The sequence below is a fragment of the Lichenostomus cassidix genome, chromosome 1, assembly GCF_008360975.1.
Source record: "Lichenostomus cassidix isolate B80296 chromosome 1, HeHo_3.0, whole genome shotgun sequence".
NCBI lineage: Eukaryota > Metazoa > Chordata > Aves > Passeriformes > Meliphagidae > Lichenostomus > Lichenostomus cassidix.
In genome coordinates this window covers 26,490,126-26,517,207 of record NC_139479.1, presented here as the reverse complement: position 1 = coordinate 26,517,207, position 27,082 = coordinate 26,490,126, and the positions used below count along the sequence as shown (strand labels likewise).

Here is a 27,082-nt window from a genome sequence, read left to right as displayed (position 1 = left end):
AAAAATACTGAACAATATTGCTATGGTTTTTGTATGACTTCTGTTTCAGAATGGTGCATTTACTTGTCTGATGTGTAGTGCATTTTACTGGTACAAGTTAGAAAAAAGAGGTAACTTGTTTCTAAAATAGTGAACTATGTGACCAATATTGAAGAAAAGATTGTGGTCTATCTGTAACTGTGTGTACGTTAAGTGAGTACCTTTGCATTAGCTGTAGTTGCAGTGGATTTCCTTGGGAAAGCTTTAAGACATGTTAGCATCCTATGACATAACACCTATTGCAGAGAGTACTAGCAAAGAAAGACTCAAAAAGTTGAGAAGATCAGCCTAACTTTGGGATTGTGGGAAGAAAGAGTAGGTGAATGAGTAAAGAAGAGTGCATTCATGGAAGGGGAGAAATGAAAGCTGGAATATTTCCAGTAAAATAAAACCTTGCGATTTTATCAAATCTGAGATACTTAAATCTGAGGTCCAGAGAAGATTAAATATAAAACAAATTTCATGGATAAGAGATAAGTAGCAGTGGATATGTAAGGTTGTATTTAACAAATCATATGCTTGTGTTGTAAACCAGAGCCCTAGTCTACAAGGCATAGGTTTAGTTTCTCACTCTGTGTGATTTAGAATAAGCAAAGCCAAAAACACGAGTTGAAACCTCAAAACACAATCGCATTTTTTGGTAAGTATTTGGAAGAGTGAAGTTGTAAGTAAAACCTTTGTCATTGATTTTTTTTAGTTCACAAACACAATCCACATCTGAATTGTTTGAAAAAAATACATATATATATATATACACACATATATTTGGTTTGGGTAGAATAGGGCAGAAATAGGAGCTGTAGGCTGTGCATGTTGCTCTAAGTTTCTGTATTGATCCTTCTTCATATGCAGTACAGATCTTGTTTTTGTCACTACTGACTGAACATGCAAATTTGGACATGAAGAACTTGATATTTGAAAGTTTGTCTGATTCTTTTAACACTTAAATGGAACCTATTGTTTCTAGAATACTCTCTTTTAGGTAATGTTTTCAAATTTGATATTTCTATAGCAACATGAGGCAGAAGTTAAGCAGCTGACAGAAGCCTTGAGAGAAATAACTAAAGAAAATAGGAGGCTGAAGTCATCATTTGACAGCTTGAAGGAAATTAATGACTCTTTAAGAAAACAGGTAAAATTAATTATTTCCTGTTATAAATAATTCTACAAGATACAGTCAACAATTTAAAATGTTTGAGCAGCTTTAGTTTGCAAAATTGCTGATCTTTTTTTTCTATAAGACAAGAATTGTATGAGTGACTGAAAGTACTTTTCTCACCTGTTTCTAGTACTTGAAATTTAGCCTTTCTGATCTTTGACAGTATAAAAAAGAAGCTGGATTTATTCCATTGACTCACTGGTAACAGCTAATTGTTGGGAAGGGTAAATCCATTGAGAGTGGATAGAGAGAAAGTGTTTTATGACATAATCAAATCCACTCTCTGCTGATTTGCTGTGCCAAATTGCTGTGCTTATTCTATAAAATAAAAAGTAGAATGTGTATTTCTAACTTGATTTTTGCTTAGAATTTTCATTTACTTTTGCAAATTTTAACCAAGGCAGTATTTTCTCAATTCTTAGACTGAAACAATGTTTCATAGTAATCCATAGAGTAGGAGTTCGTCTCACTTGACTGTTAAGTCTGACCTAAAATGGTGATACACAAATTGTTATCTAAACTATTTGGGCATTGTTTATTCATTGAACTAATTATAGTTCTGATAATCTGAGTACAGTAAAAAACCATAGAGCCTTATTCTTTCCCTTAGAGAAGGTCAGACCTAACTCCTAGGATGGTGATGGTTCTGATGCAGCCCATCTGTCTTGTTATTTCTCCTTACTATAAAACCTTTGCATTTCTGTGCAAACTGAGGGCTTCTGTGATGGCCATGCTGTTTTTTGCTGTATGGATAGAGCATGTTTCTTTTATTTAAATGGAGGTTACAATTTTCCTGATCTTTCCTCATTGAGCAAACTGTGTTTCTAGTATGGTCAGTAACCACCTTCCCCATTAACGAGACTATTGTACCATTCTTGAAATTTGTGTTCATTTTTGTGTCACTTCTTCCTGAAAAGTAATCAAATGTGAAGTGCCTGTATATCTGGAGTGGCATTGTAGTGCTTACTCTTCCCCTGTACTCTGAAATGTTGGGCTGCTTGTCAACAAAGAGCTATTGCTGCTGTCTTGTTTATGCTGAACAGGTTGCCCAGAGTTGTTAGTCTCACAGCTTGGAGCTGTTCAAAAGCTGTTTGGAGACAGTCATGGGCAGCCAGTTCTTGGTGGCCCAGCTTGAGCTGGGGGACTGGATCAGATGTCTTCCAGAGGTGCTCTCAAACCTCAACCAGTGTATGATCCTGTGATTTGTTGAGCGAGGTGGATGATAGTTTTGTTTCTACCACTTTTAATGCTAAGAAGAAAGAACTTAAGTAAGTTAGATGCTCAACAACCATATCAAGTTACTTCAGTGTGATAATTAAGTCAAGAAATGAATTGTGAATTTACAGGTACTTTCATATTTTCTGCTTCTTTCAGTTAAGTGATGTAACTGAGTTGAACAAGAAGTTGGAAGGTCAAGCACGAAAAGTACAAGCTCGTTTAGAAAATCTACAAGTAAGGTTTGTTTGTACATACACCTGCTTTTATAGGTAACCAGTGAAATGTAATTCATTGTTGTATTTTGTTGCAGAGGAAGCATGAATTTTCAATGATACGGAAGTCTAATGATTTATGTCAAGTGATGAAACAAAGAAAACCTGTGAAACAGGAAAAAGTGGTGGCAACATCAAAAACTGTTAAGGTAAGAACTAAGCAGAAGTCTTGAATCTTTTCATTTGAAAGACACTAGACAGCATAATATTCTCTGTCCATCAGCTAGAAATTGCAAAATATAGCTTCTTCTTTTATTTTATGAGTTACACAAAGAAAAGAAACAGATTACATTGGGAGAAACCCACAGTTAACACAGAATTAAGTTTGTTGCTAAAAATATGTCTTGGATTTAATGTGTGTAAATGTGTATATTTTTATTTATATACCATGTTTTCCTCCTCCTGTCGTGTCATCTTTCATCTGCCAGTTAGAATTATAACCTGCGTCCACTGTAACAGGTTTCTTTTGCTGTGTCAGAGCAAATCTTAAATTCATCCTGGTTACTGATACAGTACAGCACTGTCCTTATGAATTCATAACACCAGGTAAAAAATAATCATTCAGTAGTATATAATAAAGAATCTTAATCTTCTAAACCAAAAGTAATTTACTACTATTATTTTTTTGAGAAATAATCTTTAGTGAAGGAAAGAGATTAAACACAGTGTTCATTCACAGTTCCAAAGCAATCACCTGTTTTTCCCTAAAAAAATCTTCTTACATCACTTAATGAAATTCTTTGTCTCTGTGTAGTTCCATTTATGGTATTACCATAACCCAGCTGGTTATGCTTTTTTTCCCCAGCTAGAGGTAAACTTTGAAGTGAGAGAGATATTCACACCATCTTATCTAACTTATCTACAATGGATGTTTTAAAACTGTGCTTTCTCTATATAGCCTACAAATTCTCTTTATATAGGTTTTTGCATACTTTGGTTGCACGTGAAATACTAATAGTACCAGTAGTTACAGTTCTGAGTGAAGAGGAAAACAGTTATCTGAAAGTAGAAGAAAACTTTTGAGGTCTTTAGAGAATTGTTCATGTTGCCTGTCTTCAGGAATCTCTGGATTTCTTTCATAGAGTATTTCATTTCTGTGTAGTAGAGCCAGAATAATAATTTCATGAAATCTTTGTTCTTTTTTTTAAACAATACTAGTTTCTCAGTTAAAGTATAACAACACTAGATTGCATGAAATAAAGCAAAGTGTGTCTAGTGTGTTGAAACACTAGTGTGTCTGTAAATAAAGCAAAGTGTGTGAAATAAAGCTAAACGTGTCTAGTGTGTTGAAACAATTTCCCCGTGTGAATGACATGAAAGACTTGCTTTCTCTTGTAATTAATTTGTTCAGTTATAAAGCATAGTGATTCTCTACAGGAATTTTTTTCCCAAGGTGTTTTACTACCATTTGTCCATGTACAAGATAAATAATGCATCTGTTTTTCACACCCAGAAACCATCACAAATAGTGTCTGTTCTGCAGTGGGGAGTGCAGTGTGAGAGAGAGAGAGAAAAATACTTCAGGGTTCCTTCTGGATCTTTATAAGAAAGGCCTGACAACAAATTGCTTAATTAAATGGCTATTTTAATAAGACAGAGTAAAGTGAGGAATATAGATTGTGAGTAAATCTTGTGTCCCTTTAGATGCTGAGAAACTTGTGTTTGTGCACCATCAGATGGAGGCCAGGTGGACTTTTCCCAGGGCATGCTCAGCAGGGCCTGTCCATTGAGAGAAGCTCCTCCTTTTCAGCCATAATTTTCCTGCAAGAAAACAATTCTGTTTGTGAAGGCTGTTCGCACAAGAAGAACTTGTTGCCCTGTTAGATAAGGCCAAGGTCAGGCAGGATCAGCAGTACCAAGTGGGAGCTGCCTGAATTGATCCTGCAGCCAAGCACAGGATAAACTGTGCTGTGGATCTCTGACTCCGTGACGTACAGTGGTCTCCCAGACAGGATTGCCACCTTCCCAACTTTGATCCACATACAGTTTGCCTTTCCCAGAGGTATTGTAAGTTACAGTTATATTAATACTATACAGGCTTCTCAAACCCTAGGTACAAGGCCCAGCGGAGCACACAAGGCTGGTTCAAGATCACTGTCTCCTTGAATATGTTTTCCACAGGCTCACGCTACAGTAACTCACCTCTCAGATTTTATCAGGCATGAAGTTGTCAGCCTTTATATTATGCATAATATTTAATAGCTAGTGTACTCTCGTGCATTTCAGTATATTACCATTTTAGCTTAGAAAAAGCATTAAATTGAAAGCTGAAATATCTGATGTTGTGGATACATTACAGCTACCACTGAATTCACAAGTTTATGAACTCTTGACCTGTCTTATGGATTGGATCTCAGACCAGCATCTTAGCAAAATGAAAACACAAGAAGAAAAAGAGGACAGTCATAAACTTAGGGTTACCCAGAGCTCAAAAAACCCCTGTACTCTGGAAAGGTGTATGAAGGTAAAGGAGTTTGGGTTGTTTGCTTGTGTTAATGTGTTTTCAGATTTCTTGGTATTTTAAATGATTCTGAGAGTATAACAGTTTAGCATGTAATTAAAACAAAATAATTGTTAGTAAGTCAGTATTCATTCTAGCAGTGAGATATAATAGATAATTTCTCATTTGTAAGGCATACAGATAATTTTTAATAAAAAGTGGTGTGTCCAGTCTCAACATGAGAGTTTCGGCATTTTATTTCAAGTGACTTCTGTCAGGCAATAGTGTCTTGTGTTTTATGTGTGATGCTTTGTTTTGAGGAGATGAACATGTCAAATTTAAAATGTTTTTATGCCTATTTAAAGTCTCAATATATGACTGATAAAAGGTAATGCTATGCTGTACTTTCAACACTTCTGTTGTTTTCTTTCTCGTTATACCAAGATTTGGAAATGAGTTATGTGTTCAGAAAATTCACTTTGTTGTATTTATTGATTATATAAAAGATTTATAGCCACTGTGATTGGATTTACTGAGATTGAGCTCACATGTATCTCTGCTCCCACATGTAAAATTTAAAACCTGTGTATACACATAATTCTGTTACCTGTACTGAATCTGCCCAGAGAGTATTTGTATATGTAATCAGTTAAACCTCCAAGAAAAAGTTAGGAGATTTGTTTGTTTGTTTTTCACTTACAGTTAGCTTATAGAATAGTTCATATACTGTGTGTAATTATATTTTTATATATTTTTGCAGCTTTTGCCTATAGCTACTGAACAGCTCCAGTGGATGCCATATGTGAATCCTAAACTGCACATGCCTGTGATTAAATTTATTTACTGGTCTATAAGACAGTTAGACACTGATATACAGGTAAAACAAGAAGTCCTCATGCAGTATGATTTTTTTTTTTTTTAGCAATTCAAAGAAGGTTTTAATGGATTTTGTATTTTAAACACATACGAAAAATGGATTTTTTTTCCAGGTAGCATATAGAAAAGAAACTGCTGTCTTTGTGACGCATAAATTCATAGTGTTTACCACAGGGTGGTGGCAAATGAAAAACAAATTATTTTTCAAGTTAAATTTAAATTTTGTGTTGTGTATCTAAATGTAGTTCTCCTAAGTATCTGATCTCTATTGTGATATACCCTCACTAGTCAGTCTCTTGCTGAATGTGTGTTGATAAGGCACTGTGGTAATGTTGTTCGACTGCTTTTGGCACACAAAGCAGTATCTCCTATACTCATTATATTCTGATACATGGTCACACCATTTGCTACTTAATATTTAATTGCATGGGGAACATATGTATGTTATAATGCTTACACTAACCATATGCACTGTTTGAAGCAGCAGGCAACATTGAGATCAACCATGAGGAGACTTGGCGAAGATATTTTCAAAGGCATAATGAGTAAGGGAAACCCACACAGTTCTTCTGAACAGTCTACAGAGAGTAAGTCAAAGTCAGCAGCTTTCTTTAGGAGTTCCTGTATGCCTGTGAGGTTTCTGTCAACTTTAATTGTGCTTAAAACAGTGACACAAGGTAAGTCAAAATTTTTTTAATATTAATTTATTTATTTCATTCATGTGCCTGGTTAGAAAGCATTTAATAATACTGCAGAGTCTGTTATGCTTTATTAGTGAAAAGTGGTTTTACTTGGGTATTGTGAAACAAAATATACAAGTATGAATCTTGCTATTATTTTATGTTAGAATTTATGTGTTCTTTTAATATGATGACTTGTCAGACAAGTCAACATTTCTGAAGAGGAGGGAGAAGGTAAAGGTTTCAAAGTAGACTTTGCAAGATTACACGAATCAGATTGTGACTGCTCAGTGTGAGAAAAAGTGTGGAAAATATAACTCAAAGAACAGAATACCTCTTCTCTCAACTGATTTGTTAACTGCTGCTTTCAGTTAGGAAGTTTTATCTCTCTTCAAAGAAAACAGCGAACGAGGTGTTGCCGATCCTTTTTATGGAAGTCAGGCAGGAAAACAATTCTATACGATTAAGAGCAGATGTAAGATGTGATTGCAATTTACCTGCAACAATTTAGCAGTACTATGGGTCTGCATGACTGGGATTTTCTGCAAGAGTAAGTTTTATAAAGATAGCATAAGAACAAACATCTCTAGAACCCTTTTCCAACTGTTTGTGATACTAGCCACTTTTTTTTTTCCCTTTTCAAAGACATTTTAAAAGCACGGATCATTTTGATAGCAACTAATTTTTTAGTGGGGTTACAACTGAGCAATATAACCTAACCTCAGAGATGGTCCTGCTTTTGAAAGGAAGGCTGGACTAGATTCCAACCTAAATTATTCCATGGTTCTGTTTTTTGCTACCTTTTTTTCTCAGAATGGTTTGTATTTTAAAATATCTTTACAAATAACATGTTTATTCTGTTAGTAACACAAAATGATTTATCCAGGTTACAGAGGTGTTAATTTTCAAGGTACTCCTGAAAAACCATGCCAGAATGTCAAAATCAGATGCCTGCTTTGGCATCTGATTTTTTTTAGTCTCTTGCATGAAATATGTTAAATTTTGGGCCGTTTCTTAGACAGCAGAGATCCACATCACAAAATTGCCACAATCTGTGGCACCCTGATTGACACTAAACAGGAATGCCAAAGATTTTAAATGCAGCAGTAATGAATGGAGTTCTTCTTCATGGAAGTCATGCTTCTGGATTAGATCTTTAAGCAGATTAGTATGATTTTATGCTTAACGATCTGTGCAGTATTTAGATTGCGAGTATTTACAGTAAACATAGGATTAACACGTGGTGGAGGACCATCCTGACATCATTCATGAGCTAACACAGTGTTCCAGCTGTTGGCAGGAACTATTTCAGTCTACTTATTTTGGTGAAGCATGATAATTAGTCTCAAATTGAGACTCACATTATAGGAATGTTTGATAAAAACAATGCAAGAAGAATTACAATACAAAAACTAGTCATTGCAGAGACTGATTTACCCTAAGAAGATGAACACTTTTATTAGAATCAATCAGTTTAGCTTCTCATGGTTGCTTTTTACTGCTGGCTTCTGTAACACAGAAAATATGATCTGTTGTTAAACATATGTCAGATATCTCCATGTATGAATTTTGATCACTCTGGCCACATGGCACTAATGATCTGGTGATAAAGTAGCAGATTTGGTTTGAACATATGTCCTCTTTCCTTCAAAATGTCAGTATCCAGCAGATGGCACCATAGTTAAAATTATGCAGCAGGATAAATTGTTTCCTTCTACTTAATTTTCTGTGCTCCAGATGATCAATGCAATTCCAAGATACTGAGGAAGATTTGACATCAGGAAATTAAGAAAATAGATTAGTTTGCTTTATCTACATCCTTCGTATAATTTCTCACAATGGATGAGAATATAAAATGTTTGTGCTGAAGCTACAGCTTTTTATAGAAGGAATGGAAGTAGCTGCTCTCATGAAAAGTAATTGCTCTCACTCAGACAAATCAGCCATTAACTCCCTTAATAGAGATTTCTCAGATGTTGAAACCAGCATTGTCTCAAACTATGCAAGTCTGTATTTTCTTTTCTTTTTAACAAAATATTTGCAAGACTTTACATTTGTAAGTATATTTTTCTTAAACATATTAATTGTAGACAGTTTTTTTCTCCACTCACAATATTTTTTTAAGGAATAAAACCAGGCAGAAGTAAAAGACAATAAATTTAATATTTTCAGCCATTTAACTTTTAAGTGTATATCTTCAGTGGTAACTGTCAGATAGTTGTTCATGTTGCTTAATAAAACAATGGTTATAGAACTTCTATTGCTTGTATTCTGATATCTTTCAGTGGATTACCTGGCTCAGGCATTTGATTCCCTTCGCGTAGACTTGAAGACAGATGAAGGGAAGGCTTTATTTTTGGAATACCAATGTGTGCCAGTCGTATTATGTCACCTAAAAGTATCCAGTAGAGGTCTGCTTTCTAGTGCTCTTGATGGATTACTTCAGATGACCATGGAATCTGGTAAATTTGGGTATTTTAAAAAAAATTTTAAAAAAAGATGAAAACAGGTGAGGAAAGCATAAATACAGTGTAAAACCTGTATAAATAATCTAATGTACTATTAGCAATTCTTTGTATCATATACATTCACTAGAAACATAAAATACATTTCTGAATTGTCTGTCTTTTTCTGAGTCATCTTGTGTTTTCTCCTCCCCAGCTACTATATTTTATATTTTGTCCTGGTTACTTTCTTATTTCTTGCTGTGAATTTTTTTGTAGCTATTTTTGGGTTGGCTTTTTGGTTTATTCCGCTCTATTACCTTGCTGATATTTTTCTTTGAAGGCAGACTGTGCCAGGGAAGCCAAATTACAAAAAACTGCCAGAAGGTGGAGATAAAAAATAGGTTTTATTTTCATTCTTTTCCTAGTTTGAATGAACAGCTTATCCACAATCGTTTTTCAGTTTCTAGTCTTTGAGAATGGTATTTCTGGAAGAGATAGTTACATTTTGCAGAATTTTACTGTGCTTTGGCCCTAGAAAAGTGTTAATAATCTTATTTGTCACAGCATTTTTGCAGGTGATACAGGTAAGGATCAATTGATAACCATCTGAATGAACGTGAGGGTAGTTACGCATTCCAATGCCACATTGAATAAACCTTGTGAATGTTTTTTTTTTAAGATAAAATCACTGCCTTTAAGAACAGAATTGTGTATTGTTTCGGTAGTATTTCGTTACTGTGCATTGTACTAGCTAAATAGAAAGCATGTTTGACTTGGCATCGATGGTGTAGCATTGAGTAAAAAGCAATTTTGTAGCAACCTAAGTGCAAAAATATTTAAGTTCTATTCTTCCTTGCATATTGTTTTTCTGACCAGGTAATTAGTGCAGTCTTACACTAAAGTATTCTTCCTAGTAGTCATAACTGTGAATGGGGAAGTAATTGGGAAAGAATTAATTGAATTCACAACCTAAGCAAGATGGACAGTGTCTGGTGTTTCTTTGGGTAATGGCTGTAACACTACATCTTCTGTTACCTAGCAGTAGTCATTCTGATACACTAGGTGCCTGCACTTTGAAGAATAATGAAGATATATTGTGAGGCTCAAATTCTGCTTTCTTGCTTCTCAGAGAAGCTGTATATATGTGAAATCAGGGAAGGAAGAGTACTGTTTAATTAAATTGACATCTGATTGAAAATTATTTTTTGGCAACTGTATATAAAGCCTTATGTAGAACCTTCCTTTTTGATAGAATAAATTGCCAATACACTAATTAGGCATGCTCTGCTCTTTTCCAATACGTAGTCTTTTGCAAGAAATTGTTAGCAATGAAAAATAGTACTGCTGATGGGAAATTGTGTTTTCATTCCTTTGGAAGTTTCCTATTAGCAAGTCATTAAAAGACAAACTATAGAAGGCAGCAGTGACTATTCAGAGGATTCTCTTTGTTAGAGTAAAATGGAAATTCATGCTCAGTTTTAAAGCTGTATTCATGTGCAGCCTCAAATATGAAGTCATAGGTAGTGGCCGTATACTAAAATATGGAGTCATATTCCCCAAAAAGACAGCACCCAATCAACAGGAGGCAAAGTCTAGACTTTTTTTTTCTGTAATATATACCATCTTAGGCATTCTCTCAACTCATTGCAGTAATTGTCTGGCTCTCTAGGAGTGCTGCAATACTTTTGTTCAAAAATAGTATTTTTAGAGATGAAGTGACTAGAAATTGAGGAAAAAAAGGCCAGTGCATTTTTTCCCAGCATGTTATTTTCTATAACTTATTTTAAGTTTGGGGTTTTTTTAAAGTATTTTTACAGATTCAGATTTCGGTTGTCCCATCTGAAAAATGTGAATCAGATGTGAAGTAACTCCTATGTTGTAGTACTACTCCCTGTAACTGCATTTACCTTTTTTTATAATAAGCAATGAATGCTAATGTTTCCGTGCAGTCCAGGCCTATCTGAGGTCCTTATATAGGTTCTCTCCCCTGTAAGAAATTATTTTTCTCACGTTCCAGAAATGAAGTCTACGTTTTCCTCATATATTAAGGGTAATTACTTATGATGCATATGAGGAATCAAAGAATATGCTGAGTTGGAAGTGACCCATCAGGATCATTAGGTCCAGCTCCTGGCCCTGCACAGAACACCCCTGTGCCTGAGAGCATTGTCCAAATGCTTATTGAATTCAGACAGGCTTGCTGCTGTGACCACTTCCCTGGGGACCCTATTCCAGTGTTCAGTCATTTTTTTCATGGATATCCCCTGACCCTGCTTCATGCCATTCCCTCTAGTTCTGTCACTGCTCATGAGGGTGAAGGGATCAGTGTCTGCCCCTCCTCCTCCTGATCACCATACTGAAGACTGTGATGAGGTCTGCCCTCAGTCTCCTCTTTGTCAGGCTGAACAGACCAAGTGACCTTAGCCATTCCTCATAAGGCTTCCTCCCCAGACCCTGCACCTTGTGGCTCTGCTTTAGATGCTCTCCAATAACTTTATGCCTTTTTTATAGTGTCACCCAAAACTGCTCTCAGCACTCGAGGTGAGGCTGCCCCAGTGCAGAGCAGATCAGGACAATCCCCTCCCTTGCCCAGTGGGCAATACTGTGCCTGATGCTCCCCAGGACAGGGTTGGCCCTCCTGGCTGCCAGGGCACTGCTGACTCATGTTCAACTTGCCATCAACCAGGACCTCCAGGTCCCTTTCCATGGCACTGCTCTCCAGCCTCTTGTTCCCTAGTCTGTCAGTACATCCATGGCTGCCCCATCCGAAATGCACAATCTGGCACTTGACATAGTTAAACTTAACATGCTTGGTGATTGCCCAGCTCTAATTTGTGGAGGTCTCTCTGGAGGTACCTACTAGCCTAGGACAGATATTTCTCTTGATAGAAATTAGAACGAGAAGCTGCAATACTGCTTAAGCAGATTTGGGATTGGTATGCACGTTCTGAGGTTTTGGATCAGTATGATTGCTTTTGGCTTCATAGTATGTCTGGTACAGTGGGTTCAGAATCCAGGTTTCCATTGCAAGTTCACCCAGCATTGACAGTGCTTCACTTACTGAAAACATGATGTCAAATGCAACAGTTGAGGCATTAGTATCAACATTTTTCTATCTTACGTACAAGACCTTAATGGCAAATTAAAATTAATAATCTTACTGCTGTGGATCTTACTGGCACACAGCCTTTTATGCACTCCATCTCTCTTCAGGAGTTTCACGCCAGTAGTCTGTGAGAGTCCTGACACCACCATTTCAATGGGAAATGATGGAGCTCTGAAAGGTAACATTTCTCAGTAGTTTTTTTCTCTGTCCACATATGACTTCATTATTATATGTTCAGCAGTCCTGGCCAGCTCAGAATGTGCATTCATACACAATATCTTCTACTATTCTAATTGTTGCTTTCTTCTCTTAGATCTTTCTTACGTAAGGAAGAGAAGGACCAGCAGACAGAGGTGAAGGAATAATTAACTCTAGAGTAATTTACTTGTCTGAGAAAGCTTGCTAGATCACAGGGTGCACAAGGTGATCCAGAGGATGGCTTTTGAGGCATATCAAAACCTGAAGAAAAATGCATAAAGTTGAGATTCTTCAATTCCTTTCAGAAACTGTGGCTAGAAAGCCAAATAGTTTGTTAAATGTTTCATACTTTTTTTTTTCTTTCTTTTTTCTCCTGGTAGGCTGTGAATAACATTTAACAAGAATTTTTTTGGTAATAGGACTGCAGCATCATCTTTTTGGCAATTGAGAGATGCCATGATTCATTCTAGGGCTTTCCTTGCACTAGTCAGCATCTCATAGCTACTATTTGGGAAAAATTAAACAATAAGGATCATTCAAAATAGTCTAGTTTAAAAACAAAAAAAAGATAAAAAAGGGCAGTAAACCAGGGTTTCAACAAGATCTTCTTCTCTGTTATTCTCTAAATGTGTGTTGACTCTTATAATTTGCTTCTGTGAAGGCAAGGCTAAGTTTAATAAAATAAGTTGTCAATTTGTAAAAAGTCCTTTATAGCGCGATAGGAAGAAGTAAAATCTATATGGTGAGAGGCAGCTGATAGCCAGAATCTCTGTGTAACATGCTGACTGGTATGCAGTGTGCCTGTACATGTTTTTGAATGTTTGGGCACATCCATGCCCTTAAGACTGTGGCTGATGAATGTAACTATCACGAATTCAGGCCATAAAAAATACTCTGTTTCAAGATCAATACCTCCTTAGTTCAAAGGCTAACGAAACCATTTGCTCATTGACAATTTGGACCTCCTCTGTGTTTTCAGTGAGTATCCATTCCAGCCTTGATTTGAGGAATAAAATTTTGCAGCTGAGTGGGTCCTTACCTATCCACTTGCATTCTGTTAGCAAATTGCTTAGTTTAAACTATGCTAGAAACTTAATAAGTAACTGAAATGAAGTTGTAGGTAATTCTTTGGATAAACTATATAATTCTAAATAATTTATGTTGTATTTCATGTTGTTTATGTGATGGAGAAATTATTTTTCTTTGGATGAGCTCAGTGGCCTAAATTGAAGTCTACTTGGTTTAGTCAGTTTTTTTCAGGGAAAGTAATAGGTTATTTCTAAATTCCAGTTGTGAGAGTTAGCAGCTTGTTGTGAACCTGACAGTAGAAAACCAACTCCACAGAGATATTTTGTTTCTTTTCTCTTATTACATTCTGCTAATATTTTTGTTTAAAAGTGTACATAATGGTGTATAAATTGGTATAGCTATGTTTTTACTGAAGCTATCTCATTGGTTCCTGTCTTGTTTCATGGTCAGATGGGAGCAGTGTCAGTTCAGTTACATCCTTTTCAATTTCTTTTTTGTTCTCCATACCCATTACCTGTATTTCAATCCATGTTTGTTTTCTGGAGGATACACATCTTTCCCTTACTGCAGAGACTGACTGATAAAAGCAGAATCAAGGGAGCAAGTCCTGCAGTGTCTTTAGTCATGGTGCTCTTTTCCTTGAATCTGAGGCTCCAGATGAGTGTCATGACATTCAGCTTGATCCTTTTTTTGGTCTTTGAATCTAATGGGTGATCTATAAAGACCTCTTTCTTGCTTCTCATTGAGTAAAAGGTTAAGACATCTATTCCCACTCCTTTGACAGGGAAGAAATATTTCAGTACCACGGCTTTTGAAGGTTTCCTTGCTCTAGTTATGGAAAGCAGGCTACCAGGCCATGGTGTTTGGTTTTCAGTCACATCTCTAAGCAATGAACCCTTCTGAAGGGAGATCTAAAACCAAAATCTTCTCTGATAGCATTGTCATAGAGAGTAGGTTTAGTATCTTGTTAAATGCTGAATGTGCTTGGTGATAAATTTCTACAAATGCAGTGTGCTCTGACTGCCTTTGAAATCTTGAGAGCAAAATATATTAACTGCTACATGCTGATGTTTCAGTTTAGTCAAATGGCATGTAATGTATTCATTGCTTAACAAAGCTCTTACCATTTCCCATTAGAATTACTATTAAAATTAACATTTAATGATTAAATTAATTGTTACTTCTAATCATCCAGATCATTATAGTATGAACCAGTGGCTTCCAGAGCATCTTTATACCCCAAGCTCCCTCCCTAAGACTACAAATTTATTTTCTCAGCCGATCTTGTTTCTAGGACAGTAGTTGCAACACACTGTTCAAGAGAATTCCTGGATGCCAGACTTGAAACATTTTCTGGAAACAATCTAGTAATAAGTAGCATGACCTCATCAAGAAAATTTGTTCTGTGGGTGTTGAAGAACATCACATTATTGGTATTAAATCACCTTGCAGTTGAATACTTGTCATATGCAATCTTGTTCAACAGTGTTCTTCCTGTCTTCTCACTTCTCACGTAGCTTACTGTGTTTTTTTAAACTTGTGAATCAGTTAAAAGGGTTTCAAAGGATGTAGTGAGTTTATAGTCACTTATCAAAAATACCATTGTTAACTGCAGTCTGGTTCATGCTTGATTTGAAATCTGCTGTTAGCACAGAGCTCCCTGCCTCAGTTTCACCTTTTGTACTTTTATACCAAGACATTATACATCTTAAATTCCTCCTCAGTGATATCTGACTTCTGTCATGTAGCTTAGTAGGCTCTCCTTTGTCAACTTGAAGTTCATTCAATGAAATCAAAACTTACCTGCTCACTGGACATTATAAAACACTGGCCTTTGCTTTAAATAAACTTAAATGTACTTTGACTTCAAACTTATTTCTGTTTTGCAGAGAGTATATTTTATATTTGTCTGTACTTATTCACAAATCAAAATGAGAGCACATTAAAAAAATAATCTCAAAATGATACTCTGATGTTTACTGTAAGTTACAGCACATTCTGGTAAAGCTTAAGTGTGATTTTTTTAGCCAAATTGACATCACTGAAGATTTTCAGTAACTGCAAAAGTGAGCTGTATCTACACATTCACAAAATCCTACTTTTAATTTTAATTTTTTTTTAAGAAAATATTATAGTCATGGATATCCAAGTCTGTGTCCAGATGTACTCATCTCATAAGGAAGTTAATGAAGCCAGTGAAGATAAAAGGATTGTCTCCATAGTAAAAAGCTGTGCTTATTTGCATGTAAACTGAAGTCTTCTTACATTGACTGTCTATAGGACACTCCCTCTTTTCCTTTTTGCTGGAATGCTTCCATAACTGATACTAGGAATTCTACAACATGCCCTGTTCTGTGGGTACTTCTAAGTCAGTGGTCAGAATCTGCCAAGGAAACTCAAACCTGCCCCTTTATGTTTCCTCTTGAATCGTAGCATTTTGAGACTTTACAGATGACAAGCAGTGAAGACATGGAGTAAAAAATCCCCATATGTTTAAGCATATTAAATACAACATTTTTCTGTCATATTACCTTTACTGATAACTGCAGGATTGCAATTTTTCAAGTGAGTTTGTTCTGCAATACTGAAAGGATAAAAATGTCAAGTTTGTGAATACTATACTAAGGTAGGATTTCCCCTCACCTCTGTGAAAAGATGTGAAATTGTCCTGAGGACTTGTGTTTTGAAGCTATAGTGATAGAAATGATTTACAGCTTATGTGGCATGAACACTGAAATACAAACCATTTAAAAGGAAATCCTTCCTCTATTATCCTGTCTTACCTTTGTAATTTTTATTCATTCTTCTGAAAACAGTGAATAATTATGTTGGATTAATAGATGTTTTAGTTTAATATTTTAACCACAGATAAGTGTCTCTAACTCTGTTAAATGCAGCCTAGATAATGTTAGGACCAACCTGTATGTACTGCAAGCAAGCAAGTACACCAAAACTTTTCACACATTTTTATTAATTAATTTCTAGTTTAGTTTCAATACTTTGAAATTAATTTAGAATGAAGTACCCCTCTCTAATACAAATAACATCTGTGTCATTATTTTCTCTTTCTTCTAGTAATAGTCATGTTGTGCTTAGCTATGAATTTTCCCAGTCTACTAATCCACTCCAAAGGAAGAAATATTAAGTAATAAATTAATTAAATATTAAATATAAAGTTATGTAGAGCCAAGTAGCCATTTTGGAAGTAAAGCTTCACTGTTCATTTAGGGAAATACTGTAGTTCTTAAGTAGCATTCCATTTTGAAGGTAGATATGAATGCTAACTTTAAAGTATTTGATGTTAAAAAGAGTTGTTTATATCAGTATTTGGATATACACATCCCCGTTCAAGTCAATTTAAGTTATGAAATATTTAGAACACTGAAGTTTATTCAAGTAAGATCTTGTTTGCTCTTATTTACTAAGCTTGTATATTTTTTATAAACAGTTTACAGTTTTATAGTTTTCCATAAAATGGTTTAATTTAAAACAAACTATGATTTAAGTAGGAAAAATATTTTTATACACATTTTATTTTGTATTTGAATATCAGAACTACTGTATCTTTTAGCCAACTTCTTTTAAAGCAATGTCCTAATTGAAATAATTTCATAAAGAAGGGCTTTTCTTGGAAGTGAATAGTACAAATTGTATAGTTTGAATAACATCCATGCATTGTCAGAGCTCAGACTTTATTTATCTGCTCACTTGCAATCTGATGTTACAGAATTACAGATGATGCCAAGTTATGTTTATTTGTGTTAAGGCTTTCTTAGAGTTTGTCACTGTGTTTGGAACAAAGCTCCTTTAGGTGTGCACAGAGAGAGCTGTGATTCCATCTGTAATTCTGGTATTTCATTGGGCCTTTTCTGGCTTCTTGGACAAAGTAACCCGTAGTAGTGTACAACTTCAATTTAAAAGGCTATCTAGGTTATTTGTAAAATGTTTTTCTTCTCTCTGTCAGGCCTCATTAGAATCAGTCTTTAATGGTAAGACCATGTTGATTGCTCAAAGACATACTGAGTTCAATCAGCACAGCAAAAGCTTTCATCCTTTGATGTTTCTAATTAGTGATTTTCCAGGAAAAATGTATGTTGTTTCTTAGTACATCAATTTTATGCTTCTGCTATTCTAGCAAGTAAGATAATTCTGGTTTCCATGTATTTTATACCTGTTGCATTCTAAGTGTGCAGTTCCAGTATGGAATTTCACTAGAATATGCCTATGTTTATGCCATAGTCATTAATTAATACACCAGATAAGCACAATTACAAAAATCAGTGTTTAAAACAAGTTCATTTCTGAGGCAATGAAGGCATTAAATAGTCTTCTCATCCCTTGTCACTATGTTTCCACGTCACATCCAGTACAGCGTGGAGATACTCCTTAGCCCTCCTTTTGTTATTAATGTATCCACAGAAACATTTTTATGGTCTATTACACCAATAGCCAGACTGAGTTCTACTTTGGCTTTGGCCCTTCTGATTTTCTCCCTGCATAACTTCTCAGCATCCTTGCAGTCTTCCTGAGTTGCCTGCCACTTCTTCCAAAGGCCATCAACTCTTCTTTTTTTCCCAAGTGCCAGCCAAACCTCTTTGTTCAGCCAGGCCAGTCTGCTTCCCTGCCAGCTCGTCTTTTGGCATATGGGGACAGCCTGCTTCTGTGCCTTTAGGATTTCTTTCTTGAAGAATGTCCAGCCTTCCTGGACTCCTTTGCCCTTCAGGACTGCCTCCCAAGGGATTTTCTCAGCAAGTCTCCTAAACAGGCTAAAGTCTGCCCCTCTGGAAGTCCCAGTTAGTTCTGCTGGCCCCATTCTTCTTACTTCTCCAAGAAAAAAAATACTCATCATTTTGTGATCTCTGTGGACAAGACAGCCTCCACCCATCAGATCACCCACAAGTCCTTCTCTGTTCACAAACAGCAGATCCATTGGGGAACCTTCCCTGACTGGCTCCCTTACAATCTGTGTCAGGTAGGTCTCTTCTACACATTCCAGGAATCTCCTGGACTGTCTCCTCTCTACTCTGTCATATTTCCAGCAGGCATCAGGTAAGTTGATGTCCCCCATGAGAACAATTAGGAATGAGACATCTCTCCGATTTTTATAGACTAGTTCATCTGCCTCTTCATCCTGGTTGGGTGGCCTATAACAGACTCCCACCAGGATATCTGCCTTGGCCTTTCCCCTGATTCTTAGCCCCAAACACTCAACCATGTAATCACCTTCATCAAGCTCTAGACAGTCAAAAGACCCTATAAAATACAGAGCTACCCCAATTTTTTTTCTAGATGTAATCTCCAGTTGCCATATGAGAATGATACTGGTCTTCTATAAATCCTGTCCATGTCTGTTAGAATGTCTTGCACATCGTAGGAAACTGAAAAGCAATTCAGATCATACTGAGGTCAACACATAGTGGGTGACCAGCTGAAATTGCCCTTGGGCTCTGTTAACTCAGTATCACCCTTGTAGGCACCTACACTGTGCTCTAACCACTGACACTGAGCAGTCCTGGCTGCTGATTACAGGGGAAAATGTTAAATTCAGCAAATGGTTCAAATCTTGTAGGTGACTCTTATAGACAGCTGGTTATAAGCAAGTGATATTGCTGTTTCCTTTGAAGTGTTTCTGCTGAGATGTACAGTTAACTTTTGTGTTCGGTAACTTTTCCACACTAGTAGACACTGCTGCATCATTCACTGGCATTGCTATCATGTGTTCTCCTTTCTCCCAGCAGATCCTCACACAGTTAGGAAATGAGAAAAAACTGTAGTCATTAGTTTGTTTAAATGTGAACTTAGGGTTGTCATTTTTGTTTCCTGAAGTGACATAGTTTTAGGTATGAAACAGAGTTTTCTGTATAACTGTAAATGGGATTTTATTCTGTGACTGATTATTTTGAGGGTAAATTTCAGATGAATTCTGTCAACAGTGATGAATTGCTTCTTGTCTGTTGCAGTCTACCAATCAAGCTAAGTTAATGCAACTACAGCATGCTCAATTTTTTTTAAGGATACCATGGAGGCTTTTGCGGATTATATTAAATTGTGAAGAAGTCCTGTCAGGATGAATTCCAATTAAGTTTTTCTAAAATAGTTAAAGCAAAATCTATACAGAATCTAAACCACCAAAATATTTAAAAATGTGAAACTTACATTCTTTTAGTTAATCTGCTAGAGATGCATTTAAATTATATGTTTTTGTTCATTTTCTGATTACTTAGAATATAATCTTCAAAAGCTTATCTGAATTGAATATATAAGCTGTGTACAGAAAGTCCATTTAAATGTGGGCTTTTATCAGTTGGCTTTCACGTGATTAAGTTTGCAAACTTATAGAAATTATTGCCACTTTAGCTTTTTTGTTTATTAGGAAAAATCCTCTGTCTTAGAAGTAATGTTGTCTTTTACGTTAATTTGTGAACTTCAAAGTCAGAACATCCTTACAGTGTATATATAGATAATATGCTTAATATGTTTAAGGAACCAGTAAGAGCAGGGCAGCAAAGAAATATTCAGGTCAACTAAATAATGGTATTTGTTTACCCTGAAGAAAAGGAATTAAAAGCATTTTGAGGCTATTTAAGGATATTTATAGGAATAAATTGTAGGATTGTCCTATTTATCCAAGCAGTCTTTGTTACCTTCAGATCTCTCATGAATCAGAGGTCAGCTGAGTTAGAAGTCATGTTAAATGAGTTTTTAAAAGCCATTTGTTGTGTTAACGCGCAGTAAAAAGATGAAATTTCTTCCCAGTTTGCTTCTTGAATGTCAGTGTTCTCACATATTTATTTATTCTTTTCTTCCCTTTCTGATAAGCAGCTTTGGTAAGTAAGAGATACTGTCTCAGGTTTTTGTTGTTAAAATAGACTTCATCAGTGGTGCAGTGCAGGTTAATAGAACTGACCGTTTCTGTTTCTTGGGAATAGGCAGTCATCTATGGGAATGTTGTAGTTTTATAGAATTACTGTGAAGTTACAGACTACATAATTTGTAGTCTTAGATTTTTTTTTTGCTTTAGAGAAGTTATCTCTTCCTGCTATTGTATAGATATTTTACTTCAAACTCTTTTTAGTGATAGAAATATTTGATCAATAAGTATTCTTAAGATGGCTGATTGTGTTCACTGGGCTTTGCATATTTGCTGTGTCTGTTCATAGTTTTGTCACCTCTTCCCATGGATTTTAGTAAGTTAGACTCACTAGAGCATTACAGCATCATACCAGAAGTGAAATTTTAGTTAATTGTTTTTCCAGGTTTAAGACTCTGCTGTATGTACTTAATAACCCCAGAGTTCTGTCACAGAGAGCAGTGGCTCAATAAAGAGCACTGAGTCTTGAGTGTATGTCAGTCATGTATCACTAAATGTAGCACCTGTGGTGAACTCATCTAAGGATTTTCTGTTTGCTGTAATTGACAGATAGCCCTGAGGTTTTTTTATATGACAATTTCTGAAAAATAATGCCTTCTGCTGCAAAAGTACAGAAATACTGAAAAAAATATTAAAAGTTGTATGCCTTGAAGACCATAAGCTAAAATAAAATGAGAAATAGTATCTTTACTTACCTTTTTTTTTCACTGATTACTACTTGCTTTTCTACTTTCATTCTGGTTTTATATTTATTACTGTTACAATTTAGAGACAGCAAATTGTAACTGGAAGTAGTACTAAAACTGAGAGGACAATATGCATAAAACCATAGGCGTATTGAACATGGTAAAAAGAATACAAGAAATATGAAAGTAGATGTAAACAGAAAAGCAGATTAATTTATAATTATTTATTGCCTTGATAAGGCATATCTCTTTGAATAATTATTGCTTTGCTCTGCTTTGGGTAAAGAACAGAAGTTACTTAAGTTATGCAAACCACAAAACATCTGCCTGCCTTTTCCAAACTTTATAGTACATCAATTGTTGCTTTTTATTGCTGCAAGGTTGGCCTCTTGCTACCAAATTCTGCTATTATCCTGCATCTGTATGATTTCTATCAACACATTCCATTACGTATGCTGTGGATTCCACAATGTTGAATCCAGCATTTTAAATAAATTTGCCAAAGCACTTCTGCTGAAAAGAGGAAAAATTACTTGTAGCCATAGTTTCTCTGATCTGTGCTAAAGGCATTTGCTGTTTCTCAGTCTCTTCTTTTGAGGGTAGAAACCAACAAAGGCCCACAAGTCTCATGAGTTCCCCCTGTATTGGGGAGGTGGCACTTGGTCATTTGTTGGAATAGAAGTAACTGGGTCTTTACTGCATATTCGTTATAAATGCCCAGCTCAGAAAATTAGTTATTTAGGCTCTCAGTCTGACTTCAAATGCCAAGTTGATTACTTTTTAAGCCCTATTTCAAACAGTTTTCTGTGGCATTTCTTTGGATTTTTTATCAGCAAACCCTCTGAAATAAATCAAAACCTTGAATTCACTCCAAGGCTGCTTGTTACATTTGCTAAGTTGTATGCCCTTGAATACGGAAAGGGAAAATTTTGACCAAAACATACATCCAGCCCTCTTTGTACTGATAAAAACATCTTCACATCCTGTTTATAGATTACAGTATTCAGCATATGAATTTTCCTTAATGTCTTGTTTATTGGTTTATGCTGTAATTTGCATATTGCAGTTTCTTATTAAGTGGAACACATTAATATTTTAACATTATGCAATTAAAATATTTTCCTTGCATGTGTATTCTGATAATGCAAATGCCCTGTGGTATATGAAAGTCCGTTAATTTTAAGAAAAAACAAATTGTTACTTCTTTTCTTTGCTATAAATTAATCTGTAATATCAGAACCAAGAAGAAGATAACCAGGGAACAGGTTTAACTTTATTTTGAAGTTATTAGATTTTGGGAAGGAGGGTAGAGGGAAATGTTTTTCAGTGTGACATAAAAACTCGTCTACTATTTTAAGGGGGGGGTTGTTTGTATTTAATTGTTGTACAGATCTTACTTTTACCTCTTAATTATTATGTTTCCTCTTTTGAAACAGAGTACAGGGACAGCAGGTTGATAATGAAAGACTCTCAGGTCTCACACGATCTCTTACATGTGCTATCCCTGTCCATGTGATTTGCAGCAGCTTAAGATATTTCTTTCTCAGTCTTTTTGCACAGCTTAATGTTCCCCTCCCATGATCTAAAAGAAAGAGCCATGATAAATGAGCATTGAATAAATATTTTCAATGTAAGAATTTAATTTAAAATGGTTCTGTTTCCTGTTTTCCTTTGGTCTCAAGAGAATAGACCCTGTTTTAATCCAAGGATCAGTAGTGTCAGAATTCTTAGGAACCTGCATTTTTTCACTTTGTAGTTTTACCTGAGTTTTGCATCTCCTGTTTAATAGAAACTGAATTATATGGTTGTTCTAATTATTGCACATGAAGCATTTAAGGCCTTCTAAAGATACCATTAGATGTTATACTTTTCCCTGCACTGAACTCTGTGATAAAGTTTTGAAACTATTTTCTCTTCCAGGTTCCTTACAGCCTTTCCTGGAAGCCTGCAGTAATGAATCCTTCTTCCAGACCTGCTCTGTATTGCTTCGAAGTTCTAAACTAGATGTTCCAGTTTTGGAAAAGCTCTGTGTTATACTGCACAAACTTTCCAGAATAAAGTAATCCTTTATCACCATTATTCTATTAGCTATTATTAGATCAGTAAACTTGGTGACCTTTATCTTTTTCCTTATCATCTGTTTTGCTGTTTATTCCCTCCACCATATACTGGACTTCTAATGTTAAAATTTTAACTGTTTCTGTCATAGAGGTTTAAGATGTAACTCTCAATTAGTGCATAAATCTAGTTCAATTTACAGAGCATTTAAACTAGCATTTATTAGTCTAAGTAAAATTGGCTCATAAATCCTAATTTTTAAAATTTATTTATTGTCTCTGAAATCCCATTTCACGAGTGAAAAACCCTGTTAACAACCTTTCTTGAGCTTTCATTACATTGCGTGTATGTATCACTTAAAAAAATGATAATTTGTGGTAATTTTTGCCAAATTTTTTCACCATGCATTGATAACCTTATGCTTAGAAACATATATGAAACATAGAAGAATTCTATGAAATCCTCAAAATAATGCACATTTTTCTTCATTAAAAATATTTTCTGTAGCATCTTTAGTGTTTTTATGAAACCTCTCAATTTTTAATTGAATTTTTTTTCAAAATCTTTTGCAGAAGCAATAAGAAGATGTTTGAATTGTTTGCTCTTCACCAAATGATCCAAGAACTGCATAGAACTCTAAATCCAGATCACACCTTCCTCTGTATAAATCTCAATTCAATTCTGCTGAATTTGGGATTGTTGAGGAGTAGCTCTGTTGACTCCAGTCTAAATACAAGTCACTAGCACTATCTTTCAATCTAATTACTGTTCTGTATAATTTATACCGACTGCCTATGTTGCTTGAAATTTGGATTTTTTTACTGATTTGTATAAATACATTAAGCAGCACCTCAGTACTGTGTATTTTGCTGTGTATTGTGTGGATTCTCATTGATACTTCACTCATTCATAAAAAGGAAAATGAAAAAGTTTGTAATATGCTAGATGGCTTTCTTTAATACTTTTTAAAGAAGTGAAATAATGCTGCTGTTATGCATGACTCATGCAATCTAAGAAATTGAATCCTTAGAGTAAGCAGATCAGAAATACCAACCTTTCCTTACAGGTATGAATCTTAGTTACTTTTGACTCTTCAGAGAGTTTTATAAATTTATTAATTTATTTTATGGTTGATAAGTAGCAGACAGGTATCTTATCAGATTATCTTTTGATAATCTTACCATTTTAATGATTAAAACCAAATTTTGATTTAACATAACTGGATGTATTAGAAATTTTGTTGTTTTGATTTCAGAATTTCTTAGTGTTTGATTTTTTTCCTTTATTTAAGAAACATTTAGTATTTTGTCATGCTTTGTATAGTGCAACTTTGGATGGTAATATCTCTGCAAATGTAAATAAAAACATTTCTTAAAATGTCTGGCAGTAGTAATCCCTAACATAAAATTATTGTACTTTATTGCTTCTGCTGTTTTGTATTAATTTGCAATATCATCTTCATAGTACCCACATCTCTGAGTATGAATATATTTTTTGTCTGCCACAGTTCAGTATTTAGAAGTTCTTACAAATTGGAAATAGAATACTTCTAAAAATTAAAATTAGCCTTCCATTGCTGATTTGTACTGTAATTGCTGAAAATCTATATTTGTAAAATTGAAAGTGCAGTTAAAGCTTAAAAATCTGCTGTATTTCAGTCTTTGACTAACACTGACATCGGTATAAAACTTCATAGAGTTTTATTTCTCACTTTTCTCATTTTCATACTTATTTGTTTATTTTATTACCAGAAGTCTTTGAACTGATCTTTGAAATTAAATTCTAACTGCAAATATTTCTCTAGCTGTTTGACTTAACATTTCTGACAAGCTCTTCTGTGAAAGGAGTCTACACCAGATTTGGCACCACATGTGTGCAGAAGAGAGAGCAAGCACTGTGCACTCTTTGGGCAGGAAACCAATTTTAGGTAATTTTTAAATAACACTAATCCACAGATAAAAGCATTTGCTGACGATTGATTTGATGACGATCATTTGCTGATGATTACATTTTGAAATAAGTATTTCTTCATCATTTGTTTTGGTCTTCTGTCAAATTTACCAGCAGTGCAAAAGCTTGCATATACCTTTGGCTGGAGACAAAATCCTCTTATTTAGGAAGAATGTTCCCAGTCCTCATGTGGTTCTCCATCTACTACAATTTTTAAAAAACCTACAAAATTAACAACCAAAAAAACCTGTAGAAAGTTGTTAGCTTTCTTATCTCCACAAGAATGTTGATTGTGCTCTTAGTTTTCAGCCTTTGTTGATGCAGTTTGTTAATCTACTAATCTTCCTTCTGATCCAAATTTAACACAATGTGGTCATCTAATAATGGCAAAGGTAATGTGGTAAAAAGAGACACATAGAGTATGGTGTAGCTTTTAATATTGATCCCTTGTGGTTTATATGCAGTATTGTTTACAGTGTAGAAAGTTGAATCACAGCTAGTTTCAACTGTTTATTATTTAAATGTTAGGTTTCTGTTAAAATGCAAAGTAAAAGGTTTTTTTTAATCTGTTAAATATTAATGCATTATATTGATGACCTAAGGATGAGACTAATGATTTTGATCTTATGCAAATTTTTCATGGTTAGATGGGGCATTGAACAACCTGGTCTAGTGAGAGGTGTCATGGCTTTGCTCAAACATGCCCATCCTGTTATCATTCCTCTGAGTGACCTTGGCAGTCTCTGTGGGGAAGGGGAATAGAGGAAGCCAGTTGCATTCCCTGCTGTCATTTGTGGATTTGTTTTGGCTTTTGGAAATTATAGATTTCTGTAAAGTTGGCCACACTTTGGACATCTCTTTGTATTGCCTTTCCTTTGCAGATGGAATCTAGAATTTTCTGGATTTTTCTGCGGTTTTTTTCTGCTTTTGTGGCATTTAGATACTATGAGTACAGATTTCTTCTACTTTACCTTTCTTCAAGAAAACTGTCAACAAGAGACATTTTAAAAAGTTAACTGTACCTCTAGCTATTTCCCACAGCTCCCTATTCCCCAAGGAAACTTTGTGTCTGTGATCTCTGTTTATCTGGTTTCTTGCCATATTTTAAATATGCCAGACACATCTGTCAAGAGGTGAATTAATAGTCATACAGAGAATATAATTTTTCAACTATTTTTTTGAGAGAGAATTTGAGGGGAAGCGAGAGACATGATGAGTACTTGCCCTTAAAAGCAAGGCAGGGACTCCCACACTTTCTGGAAACTGATCAGTCCGGACACAGAGCTTCAAAGTGGCTACAATCTGCCACGTCTTGCTTGTGTAGGTCTCCAGAAGTGATCAACTACCACTGGCATGAAACAAAGATAATTGCTTGTAGTTGCAACCTATTACCTTTAGGAAAGATAAAGATTTAACACACAGTTTTGTCTTGCTGGTTTTTTGAACAGCTGTGAGAGTCCTCTTGTTGAGAAAGTCATCAAGAATATTGCACCTTTTCATGGTGAGACAGTTTTCATACCAGAAAATACTACCAAACATGAAGAAAAATAATTTCTCTTTTTTTTTCCCTTACAAATCCATCTACTGTAGAATTGTAATCACCCTTGCTGTATATCAAAGGTTTTCTATTGATGAATGAATGAGGCAGTTTTTCAGACTTCATCTACAAAGCACAGATTTAGCAAATACGTAAGAAAGATTGTTCCCTGGGCAGGGGACTGTTGTATTTGCAGAAGCTTGGCAGGGCTAAATAAAGTAGGCTAACATTACCCAACCTGCACAGCTGTGCTCTGTTTTTTGGTATTTTTGACTTCTACTTGCTGATAAAAGGTCTGAAAGTGGGATTTCACAGTTATCTTCCAGTTCTGAGCATGACTGGCTTGCATCTCTTTCTAAAGTTATATAGCCGAATTTAATATATATTATGGGGAAAGATTTCTTGTGGCAGATAAATTTACCTGGAAGGTGAAAGTATCCTGAAGGCAACATATTTTGAAGAACTTCTATTCATGATCAGCCTCAATGTCTAAAATATATGATTTAACTTAGCAGA

At 35.2% G+C, this 27,082-nt stretch overlaps 1 protein-coding gene across 8 annotated transcripts in view; it reads left to right on the top strand.

Annotated features, from left to right (window-relative positions):
- Window positions 1-24,460, top strand: part of CCDC138 (coiled-coil domain containing 138) — a 30,460-nt gene extending 6,000 nt beyond the window's left edge. For 4 of the 8 annotated variants that reach the window (XM_085053806.1, XM_085053795.1, XM_085053776.1 and 1 more), the window contains exons 7-15: window positions 1,052-1,171; window positions 2,573-2,650; window positions 2,727-2,837; window positions 4,988-5,152; window positions 5,889-6,005; window positions 6,486-6,681; window positions 8,970-9,146; window positions 22,942-23,080; window positions 23,652-24,460. In XM_085053806.1, the coding sequence (XP_084909932.1) occupies window positions 1,052-1,171; window positions 2,573-2,650; window positions 2,727-2,837; window positions 4,988-5,152; window positions 5,889-6,005; window positions 6,486-6,681; window positions 8,970-9,146; window positions 22,942-23,080; window positions 23,652-23,823 (1,275 nt within the window). In that variant the 3' untranslated portion in view covers window positions 23,824-24,460. Of the gene's footprint in view, window positions 1-1,051; window positions 1,172-2,572; window positions 2,651-2,726; window positions 2,838-4,987; window positions 5,153-5,888; window positions 6,006-6,485; window positions 6,682-8,969; window positions 9,147-12,344; window positions 12,416-12,550; window positions 12,591-22,941; window positions 23,081-23,651 lie in introns of those variants that run through there. The other 4 variants (XM_085053784.1, XM_085053770.1, XR_014850315.1 and 1 more) reach the window with 3 other exon arrangements.
- Window positions 24,461-27,082: the final 2,622 nt, after the last annotated feature.